Source organism: Oikopleura dioica, chromosome PAR (assembly GCF_907165135.1).
Source record: "Oikopleura dioica chromosome PAR, OKI2018_I68_1.0, whole genome shotgun sequence".
NCBI lineage: Eukaryota > Metazoa > Chordata > Appendicularia > Copelata > Oikopleuridae > Oikopleura > Oikopleura dioica.
The window spans coordinates 2,230,843-2,239,018 of record NC_137293.1 but is presented as its reverse complement, the minus strand read 5'-3'; the positions used below and the strand labels follow the sequence as shown (position 1 = coordinate 2,239,018).

Sequence of the window (8,176 nt, the reverse complement as noted above, 5' to 3'; positions counted from 1 at the left end):
CCGAATCAACTGATAACTTATCAGTGATGAGCAATCAGCAAAGAACTGTACCCAAAACAGTAAAAAGAGGCCAGACTAATTTCAGAACACATCCGTCAATTCGATCGGAAATTCTTGACATTAATGATCCTATGACAAATGTCTACAAAACAGTAATAAACTCTAACCGTTCCTGATTGAACGTCACGTGATTCGTTCCAACTTCCGTAGAAAGCCGTTGATATCCCCCGAGGAGATTGATCCAATAATAAGCGGATCTGAACTCGGCGGCATGTCGGATTAAGATGGGGATAAGAAGAAAGTACTCAAGTTGAAAGTAAGGCGAATTTCAAGTTGAGGAAGTAAACGGTAAAATGAGAAAATCGGGTAAAGGAATTCGCTTTCAAGGGTAAGTTTGAAGGCCGAATTGGGAATCAAGGAAGATTTTGGCATAAATCGGAACTGGTTTATAAATAAAGAAATGCATTTGGCAGGATGTGACATCAATCTTGATTTTTTCCTTTTTCTTATTGAAACTCAAGTTTATCTTTGAATTAGCACTCGGTGCTCTTAGTCTGCATGAAAATGTTTAATTCATTGCCGGAAGGCGCGTGTCAACGGCAGGCATTTGCCGCGGAGCAAAACCCCCTCGGGGCGTGCCGTGCATAAATGACGCCTCATCTGATCAACATTTTTAACAGAAAAAAAAATAATTAATTTGGAATGTAAATTGATGATGCTATCTGTAGAGTAAGTCACTGCTCAGCTCATTCAGCTCAGCAAATTTGCAACTCTGACTCAGACAAATCTAACTGTCATTTTTGTCTGAATCTGTGAACATTGATTTTTTTCGAGGGATGAAACCTAAATGCACACAATGATCTCGATCAGACGATCATTTTCATGTATTGCATGTCATGATAGCTCAAGCGACATGAAAATGGTAAGCGTCCAAAGTTTGGTACTTTCGTAACTTCCGTCACGTGCTATGACGTCATAAGTTCGAAAATTCGCCAATCTTTCCGACTCAACTAGAGTAATTTTTTACGCTCTTTCAGATAAGCCAATAAAAAAGGGGGGTAAGGATTTCACTCAGAAATCCTTATTGAAATTCGTCATTACGAGGAAGTCTTTTCCAAGTTTCCGTTTCCGACCTCAATCTCGACCACTCCAAATTCAGCCCGGGCGACTTCTAAAAGTTATTTTTTTCGACGACGCAACATTTCAATTTTTGCGCCTAATCGCGAATGACAATCCAATTTGCATTTATGGTAATACTCGATCGTGGCATTGTCAGAATGAGATACCGCATGCTTTGACTTTCTAATCGGCGCTCTTTTCTGCACTCCAGAAATGAAAGAAAAAAAAAACGAAACGAAAGGAAAAGAGCGGCGGAGTAATTAGCCGAAACATCATCATTGGGAGAAGAAGCTCACGCAAGCACGTTCATTGAGCATGTGGCTGTCTTCTCTGAATCTTTCAAAATTTAAAATAATTTTTTTTATTGAAATGTAAAAGTTTACTCGGCAGTGAATTCGAATTTTGCTTGTCTAACTAAATCATAAAAAGCTCTGAACAAAGCAGCTATCTTCGTATTTTTCACGAAAAGCATTTGCAATAATTTCGAGGTTGTTGGTATCTGACCGTTGTTCTTCTGCATGTCGTTCCAAAATCAAATTTGAACTAAAACTGCGTTTGTTTGTTTTCTTTCGAAGATCATACCTCCAGGAGCTAAAACATGATTCGATAAAAAAGTCCGAAATGAAGCAAATTTCTTGGTCGAGCAGCGAAATATTTTCGACAAAATCAGCCATTATATTCGAGCAAAAGCCGAATTTCTTTTTGAAAAACAGTTCTAGCTCGGAGCCGGTGAAGAAAGTCACGCTTTTGAAATGAGATCCGAGCTCGGTAAGAAAGGGAATTTCTGCGGGAGGACTGGCGAAATAGATGATGGAGATCTGGAGGGACTGAAGTTTGGACTCGAGGGATGAGGCGAAGGATTTGGGATCGTTGTGAGCGCGATCTTTGACGGGACGAAAAAGAATGAGATGTTCAGAAATATGCTGCATATTATATGCATAAGGACAATGGTTTGTTCTGTCTACTTTATCACTAGATTTTATCTTACAAGTGTCATCTTTTGAAGCCAGCTGCGAAAATTTTCTTCGAAACAGCTGCTCGATAAAATAAAGGAGAGTCTCGAAGAATATAAATGCATTTAGAAACTTTAACTTAAATGAAACTGAAGTGAAAATTCCCGTTAATGATTTTCTTCCTACAAATTGAAGGCTAAAACTATTTTCAAGAAAAAATGAAGCTCAAGAATATTTCTCACCATCTATGAATTCTCGAACAGAAATAAATTAGTGATAAAAAATTCTTATTTCGTGACGACAAAAGATTGCGAAAAAATATATTGTTTAACGAATATTTTTTCGTCCCTTTACCTATGAGTGAATGAATCCTCTCCCCGTTCTTGATTTTCATCTTCATCCAATCTTTCTTGTCATATCTCCAATGCATCGCAGCAAATTTCTTTCCTCCCAAAACTTCTTTCTTGAATTTTTTCGCTGCTTCTCTCAAATAAGCTGGGCGCTTGGTGTTCTTGATGATTTCAATCATTTCGCTATAGTCTTGATTTCTATGTTTTTCTGGCTTTTGAAGTTCATGAAAAATATTAAGGGCAGGAATCGTATTCCACGGAAATTCGAGAAGAACGCATTTTTCGTCAGAGGAGTAGATTTGGTTGAGGTAGGTTTTGTTGATTGCATTTGACAATGGAAGTGAATCTTAAAGATTGAGGTTGGTAAAGGGAAAAATTGAGTCCCTTATTACCTGAATCAGGGCTGAGCGTATTAAAAGCCTGTAGAAACGACTGTTTCCAGCTGCTGAGGCCGAAATATTCCATAAAAATCTCTCGTCTCAAATCGCCAATGTTGACAATACTCGTTTTGATTCCAGTGGCGAGTTTTTGTGAAATATTCCCTACGCATATTTTGGAAAGCTGTTGAGGAGGCACAAGGTCGATATTTGACGACAGAAGAGCAGTGTCGATTCTATTCCAAGGGTGAATTACTGGAGGGCCGGAATTCACGTGATTCCAATTTGGGAAAAATGGTGGAGCAGCGATTTTGCGACCAAGTGCTCTGGCGATGTAAATTGATTCTCTTTCAAAGGGTTTTTTTTTATAAAAATAAAAGAAAATTTGTTTAAAAAGTAAGAAAAACCGAATTCCTAAAGCCTTGAATTTGATTGTTCGGTCCCCAAACCAGCAGTGGCACCAAAATTTTCTCCTTTGAAAAATCATTTTCGCTAAAATTCGCGCAATCCGCACAAATGTCACAAGTTTCTTCATTTTCTTCGATATATTTTCTCACTTCTTTCACTTCTTCGAGCTTCTTCGAGATTATAAACAGGAAGGTGGAGTAGAGAAAAAGTATCAATAAAAATATTCTTTGCAGCAATAATTTTTTCTTCATTTTTTTTTTCGAATAGAATTTTTGGCACGTTGAAAAGGGCTTGAATTCTTTTTACGAGCTTCGTGAAATTCACGTTAGCTTCATATGTTTAGTCAGTGATGCTTTTCGCACAATTGAACGAACAAAAAGAGCATTTATTTAAGCATTTTTGAGCAGATAAAAGACTCTCTCCTAGAACTATCTCTGAAGCCAGTTGTATGTGAATCAATTATTCTCAGTATCGATTGAGCGCGCTTCTCAAAATAACGTCAGAGCTTGCAGGTTCACTGAACTTGATTCAGCTTCCTTGAATCAACACCAATCATTTTGGTCGACGAATTCCGATTTAAACCCTAACTCGTGAATCCTTTTTTGAAATCATCATCTTGGCATAAGGTGGTAGAAACAGCTTTTCTCGAAAAAAGGCGGTTTTCGACTGGCGCTACAGATAAGAGAACTTAAGATTACCACATTCTCTCTACAGGTATTGATAGATCCATCTTAGATCTAAGAACATCTCCCTCGAAATTTATTTTAGTCAACAGATTTTTGAGTAAGTTGGCTCAGAAGCAACTCATCTCTTGAAAACTCTCGATTTTAGCCAATTTTTAACGTCGAATATATCGAGTCACGTGATAGCAAAAAAAATTCCATTTATATTTCTGTGAAGTTCAACCCCTATTCTAGGAGCCTTTTTTAGGAAATTTCGTTATCATAAATAAATCTATGATTTTCTTGTTTATAGCGAGAGTCGAAAATCGAGAAAGCTGTTTCCACCCCCATAAGTGGCAGGGCTCCTTTAATATATGCCCATCTAATTCTACCGATTGTCAATTGCATTTCAATTCGATCCTCAAAACCGCGAATTCTCCTTATTCCTAATTTCCTAATTTTCGTATATTCTTCTCGTCATCTTTCCGCGTTGGCTTTAATTGCTGCTTCTGACATTTAAATTTCAAGGCTGACGTTTAATGTACTCGTAATATATTCTTATCGTCATCAAATATTAACGAGCGTTCATTAAGTTCATGTCTCTTTTTTGATGAAACAATATTTTTTAACATATTGCTCGTTAAATATTAACTATAAAAAAGGGTGGGAAAAGAGAAATTGGCGCACTTTTGCCCAAAAATATGCTTTGGAATGTTTTTAAGATAGCGAGTTTGTTTTGCCTTGTTGTCAGGAAATGCCAAAAAGAGGACTAAAAATTCTAGAGCCATTCCGTTAACTAGAGCGTTATTCTAGCGCATCGAAAAGTCAAAATTTTGAAGCAGACTCTCCCAAACCAAAAACGTACATAATCGCCACAAAGGTCTTTTGGGCGGAAAATGTCAACAACCAACTACGATTCTGCTCCCAAATGACCTTTTATAAAGGTAAGAAAGACAGCATAATTTTCACCGTTTTAACATCCTTTTAGACGGCGAGCCAATGAATCAGTCGGGCAGACCGCAATGTCAAAAGCGAGGATTCAAAGCCATCTTTTGAAAATAAAATTTGTCAAAACAAATTCTCGCTATTGAATTTGTCGCTTTTATGAATCCGACATGAAGGGCATCATGAACGCGGGCAAGCGGAATCGACTTTGGAAACGAAAATGGAGTCACAAGAAGTTTTTTGAATTTGCTCTTTGAATTTGTCGTAATTTTTTTTCGTTGTTTCGCTTTGCTATATTTTTTTCTTCAAATAAATCCAGTTTTTCGCGTAAAAACTCCAGTAAAGCAATTTTATTCTCATAGCTGTTTTCTTCAACAAATTCCCTCTTGATATATCTTCTGGAGGACCGCTTGACTGAATAGGTCATTAAAATGTAGATCGGAAATCCTGAGCTGCTTTCTGAGATGTTCGCCTTGCAAAAAAAATATTAGCTAACCTTGCGCGAGTCAATTTTCGCCGCTTTGGTCAGCCGCAAAATTTCGCATTCAAAAATTGACAGCCTCCCCCGACCGCTGTCGGACTTGAAATATAAAAGCACCCGTGGCCCTCCTCATTCATCATCAAAACGATCAGTTTCTAATAAAAACTATATTTTCTATTTTTTCTTCCATTTCTCATTTTTCTATTTTTTTCAAACAATGAAATTCTCTGCTGTTCTCCTCGCTGTCTCCCAGGCCGCCAGTGGTGAGTAGCTTCAAAAATAGAGATTGAAAATATTTTTTAAAAAAATTTTGAGAAGACAATTTATTAATAGCAATTAAGGCTTTCAAAAAGCAATTTCAGAATAAAAACAAAGATAAATCAAAAAAGAATAAGGGAATCATTGTGTTGATTCCGAAAAAAAAAATTCGTCATTAAAAAATTCTTTCAGTCGCTGACCTCAACCGACAAGTTGTATCTGCCCAAAACGAAATCACCAAAGGCGCCCGCTCTGATGGAAATGCTCTCTTGATCCAGCTGCTTCTTGAATTCTACTTGGACGATGCGGGGCACAATACTAATCGAGCTCCACAAATGCTCAACTACGGATGCTTCTGCCAACTTCTCGAGACCCGAAGAGTTGGACTTGGAACTCCTGTTGACGGACTCGATGAGTAAGACCATTAATCGCTACGAGCCTTTTTCCTCACAGAAAATTTAAGGATTTGCCAGCGATATCAACGATGCACCCAGTGCGTTGCCCACGACCAAAGCGGAAGCACAGTAAATGTCGAGGGCGAACAACTCGCTTGCAACTGGGAGAACGGCCGATACGAAATCTCATTCGACTCCGGAACTGGAAGAGTCAAGTGCGGCGGCAACGGACGTAAGTTTTTTAAGAAACCTTCTTTTTCTAACGTAAAAATCTAGCTTGCGGCACAAAATTGTGCACCTGCGATGACGAGCTTGCTTTCGAGCTCGCTGCTAATTTCGACCTCTTCGAAACCGCCCATTCTTCCCTTCGAGGATTCGAATTCGAGGATGAATGCCTTCCTTCCTCCCCACCAAACGGAACTGGCATCCGAGGAGAACTCCAGTGCTGCGGCGACTATCCTAATCGATTCCCTTACCACGACAAGGTATTTTAAACCGCCTGAGCCCTTTCCAACCCGTTTCAGAACGGCGGTCGTGACTGCTGCGTCGACAAGGTCTTCAACACCGACGAGAAGCAATGCTGCAATTCCGGCTCTTTGGTCCTCATCGGCGAAAGCTGCTAAAACATCTTCTAACTCCCTATTTTCGGGCTTTTATTGGTAAAATCCTTGAGTCGATTTATACCAGACACCTTCTTTTTTATACTTTTTGTTTACCCATTTTTCATTTTTCTCGAGAACAATTACTGCAACCATGGTTTAATTTCTGTACATACACGAATTAATCAAAAGTTTTTCATAATAAATTTCTAAGAATAAAACTTTCATGCAATGAATTTTCCAAAATCGCGTCCCTGGGTGGGCTCGAACCACCAACCTTTCGATTAACAGTCGAACGCGCTAACCGATTGCGCCACAGAGACTTGGACCTGGCTTGTTCAATCTGAATTTTTTTTTGGAAAGCCAAAATGATATTTATTTTTTACGCATAATTGAGTTTTTTCACAAGTTATGCACGGTGCCCGTCTTTCAAAAAGAAGCTCGGACTCTCAAGAGACATGTTGTCTAGTTTACTATCGTACTTGTGAGGGATGAGCGTGGAAGTGACTCTATTATGAAGCAGATTGGAATCCCCAAGTAAGAAAAAACTCATCAGAGCTTGAAGTTCTAGTTCTCCTTATAGTGAAAAATTACAAAAGGAAGCAAAAGAAGAGGCAATTTTTGTGTGATTTACTTCATCCATAGTAAGCATTGAAAAGTCTATTTTGCTTCATGGTTCCAGGGGCAGCCTGTCGTTGAGATTTTCTAATCGTAGAGCGAACGACATTGACATCATAATCTGCCGCTTGCATAATTTGGTCGTACTCTTCAAGTCGTTTTACAAGTTTGCTGTAGTTATTTTCATCCGTCTTTTCAGGCGAAAACGGATCATCTCGAGCATACTGAAAGCTGTTGCTATTTTGAAATCAAGGAAGAAAACAACCTGAAATCCTCGGTTGAAATAGATCGCGATTGCAAGAACAAATTCGAAAAAACAAATTATCCATCCAATATACAGGCATGCTCCGAGCTCATATCGTATCAAATCAGCGTCGTAATTAGATTTTCCGCCAAAAAGCGATCCGAGAGCGCTCGAATAGAACATCGAGTTGTTGAATTGTTGGGATAAAGAAGCAGCTTGAATTTTTGTTAAAATCTTGCTCCTAAGCTTTTTTACCGTAAATTGAAGCAGTAAGGAGCAATAAAAACGAGCCGATAAATAGAACCAACGCTGCAATTTTCATCAAAAACACTTTTTTTGCTGGATTTTTTAGATAAAATTTGGTGCACTCCATTCCAATAATCATCAAAATGAGCGTGCCAGAGCAGCAAGCCAGCGACATCACAGCAAAACACCGTTGAACAATCGCCAATGAAGAGAGTGAAAAAATCGGGCGCATGAAATTGTCGCAGCTGAAGATGCCAGCAGTGTGGGTCGAGCACTGAACCCAAATGCCCCTGTACATGTATTCGACCATCACGGGCGGCGACGTTACATCGTTACTCTTCGCCCACATGGGCCAGATGATTATTACAACTGTACAAATGTCAGAGGTGAACTGAGAAGACTCTTTCTTAATTACCATGCCAGCTAAAGGTGAAAACCAAGACCGCAAAAATGAAAATCTGCCACTTGTCGAAAGGTGGCAGAACTAACTCTTGAAGCATAAGGGTCGAATTTCGTGTCGG

General features: G+C 38.9%; 1 protein-coding gene and 1 non-coding gene across 2 annotated transcripts; one reads left to right on the top strand and one right to left on the bottom strand.

Annotated features, from left to right (window-relative positions):
• Positions 1-5,414: 5,414 nt before the first annotated feature.
• Positions 5,415-6,761, top strand: LOC145703421 (uncharacterized). The gene is made up of 5 exons (XM_081780778.1): positions 5,415-5,558; positions 5,746-5,968; positions 6,017-6,180; positions 6,225-6,433; positions 6,473-6,761. The coding sequence occupies exons 1-5, from the start codon at positions 5,513-5,515 to the stop codon at positions 6,569-6,571; spliced, it is 741 nt and encodes a 246-aa protein (XP_081636904.1). The 5' UTR covers positions 5,415-5,512; the 3' UTR covers positions 6,572-6,761.
• Positions 6,762-6,796: 35 nt separating this feature from the next.
• Positions 6,797-6,870, bottom strand: TRNAN-GUU (transfer RNA asparagine (anticodon GUU)). The gene has a single exon. It is a non-coding gene; the product is annotated as a tRNA-Asn (tRNA).
• Positions 6,871-8,176: the final 1,306 nt, after the last annotated feature.

Bases quoted from the DNA above. Each gene is read 5' to 3' on its own strand.
- LOC145703421 (XM_081780778.1), top strand. From the start codon at position 5,513: ATGAAATTCTCTGCTGTTCTCCTCGCTGTCTCCCAGGCCGCCAGTG. The intron at 5,559-5,745 runs GTGAGTAGCTTC...AAATTCTTTCAG, and splicing joins TGTCTCCCAGGCCGCCAGTG to TCGCTGACCTCAACCGACAA. The intron at 6,434-6,472 runs GTATTTTAAACC...AACCCGTTTCAG, and splicing joins GATTCCCTTACCACGACAAG to AACGGCGGTCGTGACTGCTG.